The sequence below is a fragment of the Cricetulus griseus genome, chromosome 2 (genome assembly GCF_003668045.3).
Source record: "Cricetulus griseus strain 17A/GY chromosome 2, alternate assembly CriGri-PICRH-1.0, whole genome shotgun sequence".
NCBI classification, from domain to species: Eukaryota; Metazoa; Chordata; class Mammalia; order Rodentia; family Cricetidae; genus Cricetulus; species Cricetulus griseus.
In genome coordinates, this window is record NC_048595.1 from 35,144,566 (window position 1) to 35,160,398 (window position 15,833).

At 46.8% G+C, this 15,833-nt stretch overlaps 1 protein-coding gene across 1 annotated transcript in view; it reads left to right on the top strand.

The window, feature by feature from the left end:
- The window catches only part of Armh1 (armadillo like helical domain containing 1), a 42,009-nt gene extending 27,085 nt beyond the window's left edge, over nucleotides 1-14,924 (top strand). Inside the window, exons 6-13 of the mRNA XM_027402597.2 lie at nucleotides 2,073-2,269; nucleotides 3,984-4,068; nucleotides 12,637-12,759; nucleotides 12,834-12,906; nucleotides 13,863-13,992; nucleotides 14,093-14,170; nucleotides 14,463-14,544; nucleotides 14,621-14,924. Of these exons, the coding sequence (XP_027258398.1) occupies nucleotides 2,073-2,269; nucleotides 3,984-4,068; nucleotides 12,637-12,759; nucleotides 12,834-12,906; nucleotides 13,863-13,992; nucleotides 14,093-14,170; nucleotides 14,463-14,544; nucleotides 14,621-14,742 (890 nt within the window). The 3' untranslated portion in view covers nucleotides 14,743-14,924. The remainder of the gene's footprint in view (nucleotides 1-2,072; nucleotides 2,270-3,983; nucleotides 4,069-12,636; nucleotides 12,760-12,833; nucleotides 12,907-13,862; nucleotides 13,993-14,092; nucleotides 14,171-14,462; nucleotides 14,545-14,620) is intronic.
- The last annotated feature ends 909 nt before the right edge of the window (nucleotides 14,925-15,833 follow it).

Here is a 15,833-nt window from a genome sequence, read left to right on the forward strand (position 1 = left end):
TGTTCTGCCTGCATGTATGCCTGCAGGCCAGAAGAGGGCACCAGATATCATTACAGATGGTCTTGAGCCACCATGTGATTGCTGGGAATTGAACTGGGGACTTTTGGAAGAACAGCCAGTGTTCTTAACCACTGAGCCATCTCTCCAGCCCCAACTTGCATTTCTTAGTTATACATTACATAAGCACAATACCCCAAACAAGAGTGGAAACATACAATATTACAAAAATATCTTTTAAATTTGTATTATTATACCAAAATTCATACCAATGTAAAATATTTGAGGTTAGTAGTTCTCCTTTTATCCAATATTCCTATATTCCCCTTAAACAATGACAAACATCCATAACCCACAGAATGACCAAAAACCACCCACCCCACCTCTTGAGAATGTGGGTGTTGTATTCTCTAACTGCTTTCTGTTGTCTGGGGGTGACAGCTTATCCAGGGAACCCTGAGAAAATTGAGAGAATGGTCAAGCCCTAGGAAAACTAGTTCTAACATCTGTCCAGTCTCAGAACTGTCCCTGTGCAGAGGGATCAGCATGTACACCACCTGTCTTGTAGTTTTTCCTGGTTTATTTATGTTTGTAGCCAAGATTTTCAGGAGGTCTCCCCCATCAAACCTGATTTCTATTAACTTTGAAGGAATCCACAGTCTTTTGTTTCTTGTGGAAACACAAGCATAACCTCTCCTCCAACATAATACATTTTCTGAATTCCATTTTAAAGTTAAGACACCCCTAAAGTGTCTAGGCTGGTTTAATTCAACAGTTCTTTTTACAATCCCATGTCTCTCAGCAGCTGTGGGTCACTCATCAGCATTCAAAAAATTAAAAATCAATATAATACCATTCAGGATCCAGACTCCCTGTGTGTTCCCCATCTTTGTGTGGCTTTTTCCCCTTTATATTACTTTATTCTCTTGAAAGACTCTTATTATTTTTAGACTACTTACATTTTTCTATGACCATCTATATCCATTTCTTTTCTTTCTTAAGCCTACACACATTTTTAAACACATTGTAACCTGTTTAGAGTTTTTTTCCTGTCGGACCTGTCTTTACTGCATGTCTCTAGCCTTTTCTGACTTCATGAGCCAAACCTTAACCTACTAAGCACTATCTAGGGCCTCTGCCCAGGCTCTGGTGACTGGCTCCACAGCATCCTCCATCCCTGAGAACCCAGGCCTAAGCCTGTTTAAGCATTTAACTGGGAGCTGCATTTAATCACCCCAGCACTAGGAAGCTGGTGGCGAGTGTTTCTACTCAGCTTGCTGTTTTTACTTAGCTTACTGGCTACTCAAGTGCTCACTGTACAGCAGAGCCTCTTAAAGGAGCTGTATCTGGTTTTTTGTTGATGTTGTTTGACTGTTTGGTTGTTTTTGTTTTTTTTAGGGGGTTGTTTTGTTTTCTTTAGCTTTATCAGGCCCTATGTAGAAATTCAGGCCCCACGTTGGAATGCCAGTAAAAGGCCCTGTCCTTAAAAAGATTACAGCCAGATGAGTATAGTAGCAGACAACATTAATCCCCAATACTCAGGAGGCAGAAACAAGCAGATCTCTGTGAGTTTGAGGCCAACCTGGTCTACATAATGAGTCCCAGGACATCCAGAGATACATAGTGTCTTAATAAGAAAACAGTTCCATGCCCAGCATGGAAAACAAAACTGCATTTTGAAATTTGAAACGAGCCTACAAAATGTATAGGTGGAACAATTTCTGATGTTCTTTTGCTGAACAGCAAACTCGTGGTCTCATGAATTCAGGGTAAGAACTTTTCCCTCTAAGCTACGCGCGCGTGCGCGCGCGTACGCGTGTACACACACGCATGCATGCACGCACGCACGCACACACGCACGCACACACACATACTGGCCTGTGCTGCACAAAACTATTCTGGCCACATAGCTGGAAGTAAAACAACAGTAATGCAGCATGAAAATTGATCCTTAACTTGCTTTGGTTAAACAAGCTTGATTGAAAAGCTTTTAAAGCAATCCCCGTTATGCAGCCTTGAGTGGGAATTGTTTTCCTAAACCCTGTCCTAGTTAGCATTGTCTCTTCTTCGCCCAGGTGTGAGATCCATAGCAGAATTTCTGGCGAAGTCTCAATCAGAAGAGACCCAGGAGGAAGTACAGATTCTGCTGGATACTCTGCTCCATGGTAACCCCAAGTACCAGAACCAAGTGTATAAAGGTCTAATAGCTCTGCTGCCCTGTGGGTCCCCCAAAGCCCAGCAGCTGGCCCTGCAGACTCTCAGGACTGCCCAGGTGAGCCACAGCTATGCTCCGGAGTTCTGATTCAAATGGCATAGTCTTACAAGTACCTTTCCCGGAAGCACTTCCCACAGAGGTGGAGCTCAGCCTCCCACTGCCTGTGTGCTACTCAGTCAGCATCAAGGCGGGGCAGGGGGTTCATGTCTCCCAGCAGAGCAATTTGTGCTGTTTATTTAAGGATCAGAAAGATATTGGCAGACTTCAAAGTGGTTGAGACAAGCAACAAGGATGACTAGGGAACTGTAGAAAAGGTTAAAGGCACGCATTTGACGGGGAGGGAAGCATGGCCCTTCTGTCGCCAGTGTGTGAGTCAAGAGGCCAGATCTCACTGATTAGAAAAGCTTTTTGCTTTCTTGGCTTCTGCCCTAGAACGTGAGTGAAGTCAGGTTTGGGTTATCATTCCTACTAAGGAGGGGAACGTGGTTTTGACATGAATGGTGGAAACTCTCACAAATGCTCCAGAGCACATGCTGGAGGGCAGCAGATAACCAAAGGGCCTCGACGGTGGCAGTGGGAGTGGGTGCAGAGTGACCAAGGTGGGTAGACATTTTTGGGACCAAAGTCATAGAACTAAGAAAAGACATCAAAACAGGCAGTGGTGACGCACACTTTTAATCCCAGCATTCGGGAGGCAGAAGCAGGTGGAGCTCTAAGTTCTGAGTTCAAGGACATCCAGGGAGACGCAGAGAAAGCCTGTCTTAAAAAGAGTCAAAGACGCCGATGACGTCTAGCTTTGGGCTTTGCCAATAGGGTGAGTTATACAGCGCTGAGAGAGAAGAAATAAAGAGGAGAAACCATGGGGATATGGGAGGGGTTAGGTCTGAATTTCATGGACCATGGCAGCTCCCAAATGGCTCTTGATATGCTTTGGCCTTTTAAATTCCCAAGGGGTTCTGATTCTTAGCTCAGTTTAAGAACCACTGCTTAGCCAGGGGGTGGTGGTGCACGCCTTCAATCCCAGCACTCAGGAAGCAGAGGCAGGTGGATCTGAGTTTGAGGCTAACCTGGTCTACAAACCAAGTTTTGGGACAGCCAGGGCTACACAGAGAAGCCCTGTCTCAAAAAACCAAATGAAAGAGAGAGAACCACTGCTCAGAACTGCTGGAGAGGCTACTGGCCATGGAAAATTAAAGGCCGAATCTCCTTGGAAAGGCCTAAGATGAGGACAGCAGTTTGGATTTCACAGTTAATAACAATTGAAGCTGAAGTAAATAAAACTCCCCAGGCCAAATGCACAAAATCAGGAGAGAAGAAGGGACACCTCCTGGAGCTGAGCTGAGGGGGGCTGCGGCTCAGACCTGAGGATCCCTGGAGTTCCCACCCAGGCCTCCTATCTCCCCCCCCCCCCGGCCCTCCCCCGACACACACACACACACACACACACACATTTGCTCTTTCTGTCTTCTTAGTAGCTGGTGCATGTGGGGTAGGTAAAGTTTGAAGAGGTAAAACTAAAAGCCAAGGTTCCGGAGAAAGACATTTCAGAATCTGGGATGAGTAGTTCTCCCCCCTTGAGTCCTCCCTTCCCCAGGCAAAGTCTTGGCCCTTGGTCCTGCATGTTTTAACAGCCAGAAGACTTGGATTAATGCGTTTTGTGCTAAAGACTGCAGTGTCAGTTCACCCCACAGCTGGGCTGTCTACGAGTCCTCATTTCACTTCATCTAGGCCTAAAAAGTCAACCCTCTTGCCCTCTTGTCTGTCTCGCCAGTCAATCATTGGAGCCACACACCCCAGCATCGTGGACTGCGTGCTGACCGTCCTGGGCACAATGCATCTGGAGGTCCAATATGAAGGTAGGAAGGCCTCCAGCTCACCAAAGGCAGCAGCAACGGCACATTCTCCTAAGTCTCCCTCCAATCATAAAGAGCCTGTTGCTGAGTGTCTAAAATAGCATTGACAGAGGGGAAAGGCTGGTGTAGTATCAACCAGCAAGTTACTCAGAAAATGATAGTTGTATTTCATTTGTTTGAGCAGTTGTTAGAACCTGCTAGGTCCAGAGCTGTCTCTCATGTGGTTCTTGCCCTCTGCACTGAAGCCCCTCCCTGCCACCACATCCAGCTAATTGCTGTGATTTTAACACCTGCATATGTTCCAAGAGTCAGAATTATGAATGAATGAATGAATGAATGAATGAATGAATGAATTCTATCAGTGATAAGATGCTCATCCAGTATGCACAGGCCTGGGTTGGACTTAAGCACTTAGAAAAAGAAAAAGAAAGCCTAACGTGGTGGTACAGACGTCTATCCCCAAGCTGAGACAGGAGATTGGAGAATTCCAGGCCAGCCTGGGCTACATAATGAGACTGTCTCATAACATAACAGAAAACACGGTAGGGAATGTCTTTCTTAAAACAAAAACAACTAGCTAATTTGGGCATTAATGGCACCCATAAGTTTCTATTTATTGAGTTTCATTTGTTGAAATGGGTTATTTCACTGATTTCTCAAAATAATCCTAGGAGTACAAAGCCTGGGACTTTCCAGGCTGTCAGATGGTTAAGGAGGTGAATGGTGGAAGTGTCTGGTGATGGCTTCTTGATTTTTGTTTTTTTGTTTTCTTTTTCCTGTTGAGGCTGTTGTGCAGTCTAGACTGGTCTTGAACTCTCTATCCTCCTCTGTCAGCTTCCCCAGTGCTGGGATTACAGGCATGCAGCCCCACACGAGGCCAAGTCTGGTCTTGAGCTCACGAGCCTCTCAACTCTACCTCCCTCCTGGGATCGTGAGCCCATCCCACTGCTGGGTTCGGGAAACCTGACTTGGGCAATGAGAGAGTGAGGCAAGGATGGACAGACAGACAGACAGGAACACACACACGGGGTGGGGGTGGGGCTGGAATCAGGTGGGTTTAAGCACTCTAATAGAGGGTACCAGCAGCAGTACTGATTTCCTACATCTGAATCCAGGAGTAGGTGTATTGTGGATAGCTGAAAAGGAGCACTAGGGGCTCTGTAGGCAAGCAGTCTCAGCTGTAAATATCTGGGAGGAGGAAGCAGAGGTTGATGGTTTCTGGACACACCGGTTTTAGCTAAAGACCACTCACTCATCCTAATTTGTGCTTGGTCCTGGGGAACCAAGTCCCTCTGAGCCTCACCCAGGGAAGGCTTTACCATTTCAATGACTCTGAGGCTCTGGGGTCCTTGACAGGGCTGTGCTTGAGTCAATGACACACATTAGTTCAGGACTTCATTTGTGGCCAACCCTCTTAAATAGCATAGCACTGTGTCCTGTTAGAATTGACAGGACCTAGGGACTGAAGATATGGCTTACTGGTGAAGAGCACTGGCCACTCTTCCAGAGGACCCAGGTTCAATTCCCAGCACTCCAGTTTGAGGGGAGCTAACACTTCACACACACACATGCAGAAGAAACATGAATGTACATGCAATAAATAAGTAAGCGTCAACAGGATCATATAAACACCACACCTCAGTGGGAAGAAGGCCAGATAATACTGTGGCCTGTTCATAAAACCACCGCAGAGGGAGGTGACGTTCTATAACCAAATGTGATAAACTTCTCTCCCCTCCTTCAGCTGCTCAGTTTAAAAATGGGCTCTGTGTGTGTGTGTGTGTGTGTGTGTGTGTGTGTGGTGTATATTACTGTGGGTGTTCACAGAGGTCAGAAAAGGACACTGGATCCCCTGAAAACCTCTAGAATTTCTTTTAACAACCATCCCACTTAAGCTAAGTAAGTCAAAGTCAGAACTGAGAGAGGCCTTCTCCAAAGTGGTCCTGCCTGGAATTTATCTCCATGTATAACTGCTTTGAAGTGAAAAATAGCATTTTCTTCTCAGGAAAGATTGCAGTTCCAGGAATTGATGGCAAGAGGGGACTTATCAGAACTAGCAGTTAAAATGACAAAAACAGTCACTCATTGTGTCCTTTCCCTAGAGGAGAGACCCTAGAGAGGTTAAAGCCCACAAGCGTGAGGCCAGCCTCCTGAGCTAAATAGTGAGCCCTGTCTCAACCAAAAAAAAAAAAAAAAAAACAGGGCTGGTGAGATGGCTCAGAAGGTAAAGACACATGCCACCAAGCTTGTCAACCTGAGTTCAAGCCCCAGTGTCCACATGGACTGAAAGGAAAGAACTAGTTGTCCTTTGACATCCACAGCACACCATTGCTTATACATACACATAAACACACACAATAAGTAGGTTTTTAATTTCACATTTTATTTTATTTTGGAGGCAGTGTCTCACTATGTAGACCTGGAACTCACAGAGTCTGCCTGTCTGTTTGTCAAGTGCTTAGATTAAAGGCATGTATCACCACATCCAGCTAAATGTAAATCACATTAATTTTTATTTTATGATATGGGTGTTTTGCCTGAATGCATGTCTGGTGCCTGTGGAGACCAAAAGAAGGCACTGGATCCCCCTGGAACTGGAGTCACAGTTGTTAGTTGCCCTATGGGAGCTGGGAGCTGAACCCAGGTCTTCAGAAAGAGCAGCCAATGCTCTTAACAGCTGAGCCATCTCTCCAGTACCTTAAAAACCTTTAAGGGAAATTAATGAGCTCAATTGGAAATCTTAAAAGGAGGAAGGTGTGACTCAGTGGTGTCATATTCCCCAGCACTGTAGGAAAAAGAAAAGAATAAAGGAACTATATCTAATTCAATGTAAACTATTTAAAACTAGTAGTTACTTTATAAGAGTAGGTTCAATAACTTACCTTTTATATTTATATTCCCCCTTTTTCCTTTTCAGAATAGATTCAATAATCTACTCTTTTAATCTATCATATCTGTATTTCCCTTTTTTCTTTCAAAACAAGAACTCAAGCTGGGCAGTGGTGGCATACACCTTTAATCCCAGAGCTTGAGGGCAGAGGCAGGAAGATCTCTGTGAGTTTGAGGCCAGCCTGGTCTACAGAGTGAGTTCCAGGACAGTTTCCAAAACCACACAGAGAAGCCCTGTCTTGAAAATCAAACGGAAAAGATACCTGAATCTAATCTCCTTTGTTTAGCTTTTTCCCTGACCATTCCCAATAACTACTTGTAACCATTCCCCTTGATGGGGAAGTCCTTCTGTATATAAGTTTCTTATTGGTTGATGAATAAAATACTGATTGGCCAGTAGAAGCAGGAAGTTAGGCGGGGCTATAAAAGGAAGGAGAGAGGAAGGCATAGAGAGGCTGCAGAGAAACATCTCTGTCTCCCCAGTGCTGGGATTAAAGGTGTGTCGCTCCAAGTGCTGAAGTCACCTTTGTGTGAGCTCTGTTTCTCTTTTAGACTGGATCAATTTTGTGTAGCCCAGGGTGGCCTTGAAGTAACAGAGATCTGTCTGCCTCTGTCTCCCAAGTGCTGGGATTAAAGATAATATGCCACCACTGCCTGGCCTCTGTGGCTAACTAGCATGACTGCTGGGATTAATGGTGTGTGCCTTGTCTCCTGCCACCAAAAAAAGCAGAGACAAATGGTATTTGACCTTTTTTTTTTTTTTTTTTTTTTTTTGGTTTTTCGAGACAGGGTTTCTCTGTGTAGCTATGGAGCCTGTCCTGGAGACCAGGCTGGCCTCAAACTCACAGAGATCCACCTGCCTCTGCCTCCCGAGTGCTGGGATTAAAGGTGTGTGCCACCAATGCCCGGCTAAGCCCTTGATTCTATGGCCTCAGCTTCCAGAATGCTGGGATTACAAGCATGTGCCACCACATCGGGCTAGTAAGCATTTTCTGTACATTAGTGTTTAAGGGTCAGGAATCTGATGACAACAGCTTAATTGAGTGCTTCATTTCTTCCAGCTTAAAAATAATCTATTTTTATTTCATTTGTATTGGTATTTTGCCTGCATATATGTCTGTGTGAGTGTGCAGAATCTTGTTAGAGACATTTGTAGGCTGCTTTGTAGGTGCTGGGAATTGAACCCAAGTCCTCTGGTAGAGGAGTCAGTGCTTTTACCCTCTGAGCCATCTCTCTGCCACCTGCCCCCTTGTGTCTCTTATTTTATAGCCCAGGCTGACTTTCAATCCTCCTGCCTTAGGCTCCTAAATTCTGGAGTTACAGGTGTGTATCACCATAGCCAGCTCTGACTCGGGTTCCTTTGTGAGGTTTTCCAGGCAAAGATGTCAGCCAGACTGCTGTCACCTGAGGGCTGGGCATATATATCACTCTCCATGTTGCCATGTGACTCACTCCAAGTCCTCTGAGATAGTACGGCAAGGGCACAGGAAGCTGCAGCTCTTCATTATGGAGACCTTTGCTCATGGCTGCTGAGTGTCCTCACAACATGGCAGTGGTATCTCTCAGAGAGATCCAGCCTGGTGTGGTGGCACACGGCTATAATCCCAACTTGGGAAGAAGCAGCAGTTAATGGAGCTCTGTGAGTTTCAAGCCACCCCAGTCTAGAAATCAAGTTTAAAGGCAGCCAGAGCTACACAGTGAGACAAGAGAGAGAGAGAGAGAGAGAGAGAGAGAGAGAGAGAGAGAGAGAGAGAGATGCAAGGGCCTCCCAGGCCTTCCAAAGGCCTGCAAAATGGATCAGCAGGTAAAGATGCTTGCCTTCAAGTCTGACGACCTGAACTGGGTCCCTGGAACCAACATGGTGGAAGGAAAGAACTGACTCCCAAAAATTGTCCTCTGACCTCCATAGGTGTACTGTGGTGTGCAGTACCTATTTGCACACACATACACATCTGTAAAATAGATAACTAAAAATGAAAACAGACCAGGCAGTGGTGCCACACCTCTTTAATCCCAGCACTTGTGTGGCAGAGGCAGGCCAATCTCTGTGAATTCAAAACCAGCCTGGTCTACACAGTCAGTTTCAGGACAGCCAAGGCTAAACAGAGGAACCCTGTCTCAAAAAAAAAAAAAATGAAAACAATAAAAATAGAAAATAAACAAAAATACGTAAATAAAAAGGGTTATTGGACAGAGCAAGAAAGACTCCCTAAGCACTCTCTACCTGTATGCTTCTTCTGCTTGATCTTGGCAGCAAGAAGCCAGTCCAGCTCCCACTCACAGAAAAGTAGGTTCCCTCCTTGAAAAGAACAAGAGCCATACTAACATGTTGGTGGAGCCATCAGGATGGCTCAGCAGGTAAAAGCCTTTGCTGCCAGACCTGATGCCCTGAGCTCAGTTCCCCAAAAGCACATAAAGATGGTGTAGAGAGGGGCTGGAGAGATGGCTCAGTGGTTAAGGGTAGTGACTGCTCTTCCAAAGGACCTGAGTTTAGTTTCCAGCAACCACAAGGTGTCTGTCTCACAACCACCTCTAGTGGGATCTAATGCCCTCTTCTGGCATTTGCAGATAGAGCACTCATATGCATAAATAAAACTTTAAAGAGATGGAGGACAGAACTGACTTCACCATGTGTTCTCTGAGTCCAACATGCATGCTGTGGCACGTGGACCTCCACAACCACACACATCAGACACTCACAAATGATAAAAACATATAGACTTTTTAAAACTAGGTAGGAATATTTGAAATCTGCCATTCTGTCTTATGAAAACTGCCGAGACGGGGCATATCAAGTGTATGTGTGATATGTGCACTGAGGCAGCAGGGTGCAGAGTTCAGATGACCACATGGTATGACACTGTCCTTTTTGTTCCCTTTGGTTTTTTGAGACAGTCTCTCTATAAATTCCTTGGCTATCCTGGAACTTGCTCTGTAGACCAGGCTGGCCTCCAACTCAGAGAAATCCACCTGTCTCCTCCTCCCAAGTGCTAGGATTAAAGGCAAGCACCACCACTGCTCATATTGATGTCTGTCCCTGCACCTGTAACTCACAGTGTGAGCTGGGCTAGACAGCTTGGCCCTGGCACCCCCTGTCTCTAGCTCCCTAGTGATGACAATCCACTCCAGCCACCATGCTAACCCAGCATTTACCTGGGTGCTGGGGACATGAACTCTACTTCTCACGCTTGCTTTCCAAGTGCTTTCGCTTCTGACCCTCCCAGGCCATTTAACACAGCCATGTATTTGTTTATTATTTATGGGGAACACGTGCATGCTACAGGGGTGTGAAGGTCAGAGGACAGCTAGCAGAACTGTTGTCCTTCTGCCATGTGGTCCTTGGGATCTTAGTCACTTAGTTTGGCTTCAAGTGCCTTTGTCCACTGAACCATCTCATCAGCCTCCCCAGCACTTAAAAATAATCTCCAAAAGTATTTATAGATGGGCATGGTGCCACATCTCTGTAATCCCACAAGAAGACAGCTGTAACAGGAGGATTGCCACAAGTTCAAGGCCAGTGTGGTCTACAAAACTAAAACACTGAAGAGTCTGTGTCTAATAGTCAGTCAATCAGTTTTTGGTGTTTCAGCATTGGGTCTTTGATTATGATGTAGTGAAAATGTAGTGGATCTGTCTGTTTTTAGTGCTTCAGCATTAGTATTTGAATAGGGTGCAGTTAAGAGGGTAGCAGAGCACACAGCAATCAGAGCACATGACTGACTGGTCAGCTACAGCCTGCCAAGCACATTCTGCTGGAAAAGACCATCTATGTAGACACGCGCTTCCTCGGTACAGCCAGAAGGTGGCAGTCTTGTCTAGAAGTGCATAGTAAACTAGCACCCTGATTTCCCAAGACTCGAGAAGCAAAGAATTCTGCTGCTTGTGACTCCAGAATATGTGGACACCTTGGAAGTGGCTGCATGTGTAAAAAATTTTAGATTTATTCTGTGCACTCTAAGGACTTCTTCATCTTGATCTAGAAAATGATTATATTTATACATATATTTATAGACATATTATTACTTCCCTAAACACAGATTCTACAGAGGAGGCTCAGGGAGGTGCTGGTTAGCTGAACTTTATGTAGAGCTAAGCAAAGGCATCAAGGCTTCCAGTTATAGAGGGGCCGGAAGTGGCTGCAGGCTCTGGGAGTTTGAGGGGAGGAGGCAGAAAGCAAGGGTTTTCTGGTTACACAGAGTCCCCAAAATAAAATCTATCTGTGATAGTGTATGTTTGGACAAGCGTCAAATCCCAACCTCTTCTTGCCATGAAAAGATCTTTCCTGGACAACAAGGATGGCATGTCACAGGAATCCTGTTTATAGCCACTGGCTGGTTAATACAGATTCCTTCATGAAGCCGTGCATTTGCAGAGTGCAGTCTTTTTCACCCATTCCCATCCACAGAGGTGCAGTTTCTCCAATAATCAATTCTAATGCTGGGCATGGTGGCACACGCCTTTAATCCCAGCACTCAGGAGGCAGAGGCAGGAGGATCTCTGTGAGTTCAAGACCAGCCTGATGTACATAATAAATTCTAGGCTAGCTAGGGCTATGTACTGAATCCCTGTCTAAAACCACTCACACACACATGCGAGCACATTGTCTTGCACACACATAGAAACACACATCCCTAAGTGTGATATTTTACTTTCCCCCACATTTGAAATATCCCAGGTGATGGGGAAGACAGAGTTTTTCTGGGTAGCCTTTATTAGGCTGGAATTTGCTATGTAATGCAGGTTATCCTCAAAGAACAATGGCCCTGCCTCAGTCTTTCCTCAGCCTCCTAAGTGCTTAGAGAGCAAGTCTGTGCTACCACACTGAGCTGCATAGGAAGTGACTGTGTGTATACATAAATGCATGCATACATACATACATACATACATACATACAGGGTCTTGATCTGCCTAAAGCCTGAACTCTCTTCAAACTCACAATCCTCCTGCCTCAGCCTCTTCAGGGCAGGAACTGTGGGCATCTCCCTACAGAAAGTGTCTGTGAAGGAAGCAGGTCTTCTAGCCACCATTCCTGATTATTTGTTTTTTCTTTAATGGCCTGGAACTCCTGATTCTCCTGCCTCAACTTCCCAAGTACTAGGATTACAAGCAAGTTGGGGGCATTTGCATGTCACGCTGCACCTGTGACAGTCAGGAAAACCTGGTGGAGTCACTTCTCAACTCTCTTTACCTGGTTTCTGGGGATCAACCTCAGGGCAATAATGTAAGATGGAGAGGCTCAAAAAACAAAAGACCCAGCCCATTCCTGAGGATGTAGCTAAGGGGTAGAGTGTTTGCCTAGAATGTAGGAGCCCTGGGTTTGATCCCTAGGGATCAGATTCTTAAGATAAATGAAATCTGTCCCAGCCTGGCCCTTTCCTTCTCCATCAAACCTGAATTCCTCCAAGCTGATGCCAGGCAACTCATTTCTATGGCCGTCAACCTCCAGCTCTGACCTGGAGGCCTTTCCTGGGTGGGCTCGCCATCCCCTCCTTCCTCTGACTCCTCCTCTTGCCGGTGTCTACTCACTAGCTCCAGATGGGCAGGAAGTGTAACCTCCCCATACAAGGCCTTTCCAGGTTCTGAGCAGCAGAAAGCACAGGAGAGGTGGTGATGGAGAGAGCAGAGTAGAGGTAGTGAGTCCTGGAGGACCAGGGGCCTCTCCAGCATCTCTGTCCTCCCCAGCCATCGAGCTGATAAAGGACCTGATCCACTATGACGTGCGGTTGCCTCTGCTCAAGGGCCTTGTGGCACTGCTTATCCCATCCGTCAAGGAAACTTCCAAACTGCAGGCCAACATCTTCACTGGTAGGACTCCTGATACGGGGCTGCCCCTGGAGGAGGGAAAGGGCTTCCTGGCTAATGGTCCCTCGTTTCTTCAGAGTCATCGATTCTCCAGGTCACCACCCAGCTACCAGTGTTCTTGAAGCAGGCTGCAGCCGCCAAGACCATTGGGTAGGCCAACAGAGGGAGTGGGTGATTGCAGAAAGCCACGCCTGATACTGTCTGCGGGCCCAGGCACTCGTCTGTCTCCTGAATCCTGGGATTAAAAGCAGGCGCCAGGAGCCGGGCGTTGGTGGTACATTCCTTTAATCCCAGCACTCGGGAGGCAGAGCCAGGTGGATCTCTGTTGAGTTCAAGACCAGCCTGGTCTACAAGAGCTAGTTCCAGGACACCCTCCAAAGCCACAGAGAAACCCTGTCTCGAAAAACAAAACAAAAAAAATCATGCGCCATTGTGCCCAGATTATAACAATATTAGTTTATGGTTGGGCATGTACTTGCAAGGCAGAGGCCGGCAGATTTCTGTGAGTTCAACCAGCGTTGTCCACATAGTGAGTTCCAGGCCAACCAGAGTTTTATAATAAGATCCACTCTCAATAAAAAATAAATAAATAAAAAAGACAGACAGACAGACAGACTGACAGACAGACAAGCCCGGCAGTCATAGCATTTAATTCCAGAACTGAGAAGGCAGGGGCAGGCAGATTTATGTGAGTTTGAGACCAGCCTGATCCACAGAGTGAGTTCCAGGACAGGCTCCAAAGCCACAGAGAAACCCTGTTCCGAAAAACAAAACAAAAGACAGACAGAAGTGTATGGTTATGGGCTTCTCAAGGAAGAATAGCAGCTCATTGTCTTGTTTTTTGTTGTTTTTCCAATAAGGTCTCTCCATGACAGAGAGTCTATGTAGATGAGGCTGTCCTGGAACTCTCTACATAGACAGGCTGGCCTGGAACTCCCAGAAATCCATCTGCCTCTGCCTCCTTAGTGCTGGGAAAAAAGGCATGTGCCACAAAGCCCAGCTCTTCTGGAATTCTTCTTTCTCAGCTAGAGAGAGAGAGGCTTCAGACTTGGGGTGAGGGACTCCTTTCCCTTCCTATGTCCCTGTCTTCTTGTCCTTCCTCAAAGGATCCTGGCACGAAGTGACTTGAAAGTGGCAGAGGAGCTGCTGTACCTGCGCGTGATCCACAGCCTGATGACAGCCATGGGCAACACCGACCACAGCAACAGCCAGAGACTGGCCAGCCTCACTCTAGAGGTGCTCGGGCTGGGGTGGGCGTGTGGCAGACTGCAGGGCATGGGCAGTCAAGTCAGCAGATACCCACACTGTCTTGCCACCCATCCACCTTCTGCTGCAGTTCTTTGTGCAAATGTTCCCACTGGTGGAGGAACATGTCCACAAGTCCATGGGGGAGGAACTCTACCAGCTCTTCCTTGTAAGTATTTCCCTTCCCACCAGCCTCAGGAGTTTCCCAGGACAGAATGGTACCCATTGTGCACACAGGAATCCAGTCTCCTGACTTGGACACACACACACACACACACACACACACACACACACACACACACACACACAGTCTTCTTGTCCCCTACCTGCCCTAGCTAGTAAGCTGGGAGCAGGACCTCTCTGCCTCCGCAGCTCTGCTTACAGTTAACCTTCCTCTCAGGCCCCACTCCAGGAGCACACTGCCCTGGTGCCAGGCAGGCTCCCTGTGCTTCTTTCCTTAGAGCAATGCTGAGATCTTGTATGCAAAAATGGATAGCATTCAAGCAGACATCTTGGCAGCCAACAAAGTCAATGTTTCCAAAGGTGAGCATCGGGTGAGGGGACCCAGAGCCCAGGCAGAGCCAGCAATCAGGCTCATGCTGACCTTTGCTGCCTGCAGCGTTATGCCTCTGTGAAGGCACCACCAACAGCTGCTTCAGCTTTTTCATGGGTCCTGGAGATGTGAATGAGGTGGAATATGTCACCCACTTTGAGAAGCATCAACCAGAATCCAAGGAGTGACAGCATCCCTGTGGCAAACCAGGAAGGCCGAGACTGTGCCTCATGGAAGCCTGCCTGCCAGGAGGAAGGCATTGAAGACAATGCCTCTTGGTTCTAGGTGGGAATCTGGGAGTCAGAAAACCCAGTGGGGGAGGGGAAGCTGTTGCTGCAGAAGGGTCTAATAAAGAGTTGTCATGCCTGGACTGTGTGGTATGGAAGGAACAGAGAGCTACAAAAGCAGTGTAAGAGGGTTGGGGAGTGCTCCTGCTTATCAAAAGCTAGTAAGCTGGGAGCAGGACCTCTCTGCCTCCACAGCTCTGCTTACAGTTAGCCTTCCTCTCAGGCCCCACTCCAGGAGCACACTGCCCTGGTGCCAGGCAGGCTCCCCCTGCTTCTCTCCTTAGAGCAATGCTGAGATCTTATATGCAAAAATGGATATAATTCAAGCAGACATCTTGGCAGCCAACAAAGTCAATGTTACCAAAGGTGAGCAGGGGGTGAGGGGACCCCCTCAAGGGAAGGGTCATCAAGACTCTGGAAGAGCTCCAGGGCATCCTGTGACCTGAATGGAGGCCCTTGATCCTTTAAGACAGTGGTTCTCAACCTTGCTAATGCTGCTACCTACAGTCCCTCGCGTTGTGGTCCCCCCTCCACAGCCATAAAAGTATTTTCACTACTACTTCATAACTGTAATTTTGCTACTGTTATGAATCATAATGTAAATATCTGTGTTTTCCTATAGTCTTAGGCGACCCTTGTAAAAGGGTTGTTTGACCCCAAAGGGGTCATGACCCACAGATTGAGAACTGCTGCTCTAAGTTATCATACAAATATACCCAAACATGCACACACACACAGAAGCACAGAGGCACACACACACACACACACACACACACACACACACACACGCACACGCACACGCACACGCACACGCACACGCACACGCACACACACGCACACAGGCACATACCTTCTATTCTCCTGCCTTTTGCTTTGGTTCTGTTTCCTCAACCCCTACTATTCCAGCCAGACATTAACATCTCCTTGTGTCTAATAAAACATCTCCAACCAGCCTGTGGTGGCAAATGCCTTTCATCCCAACACTCTGGAGG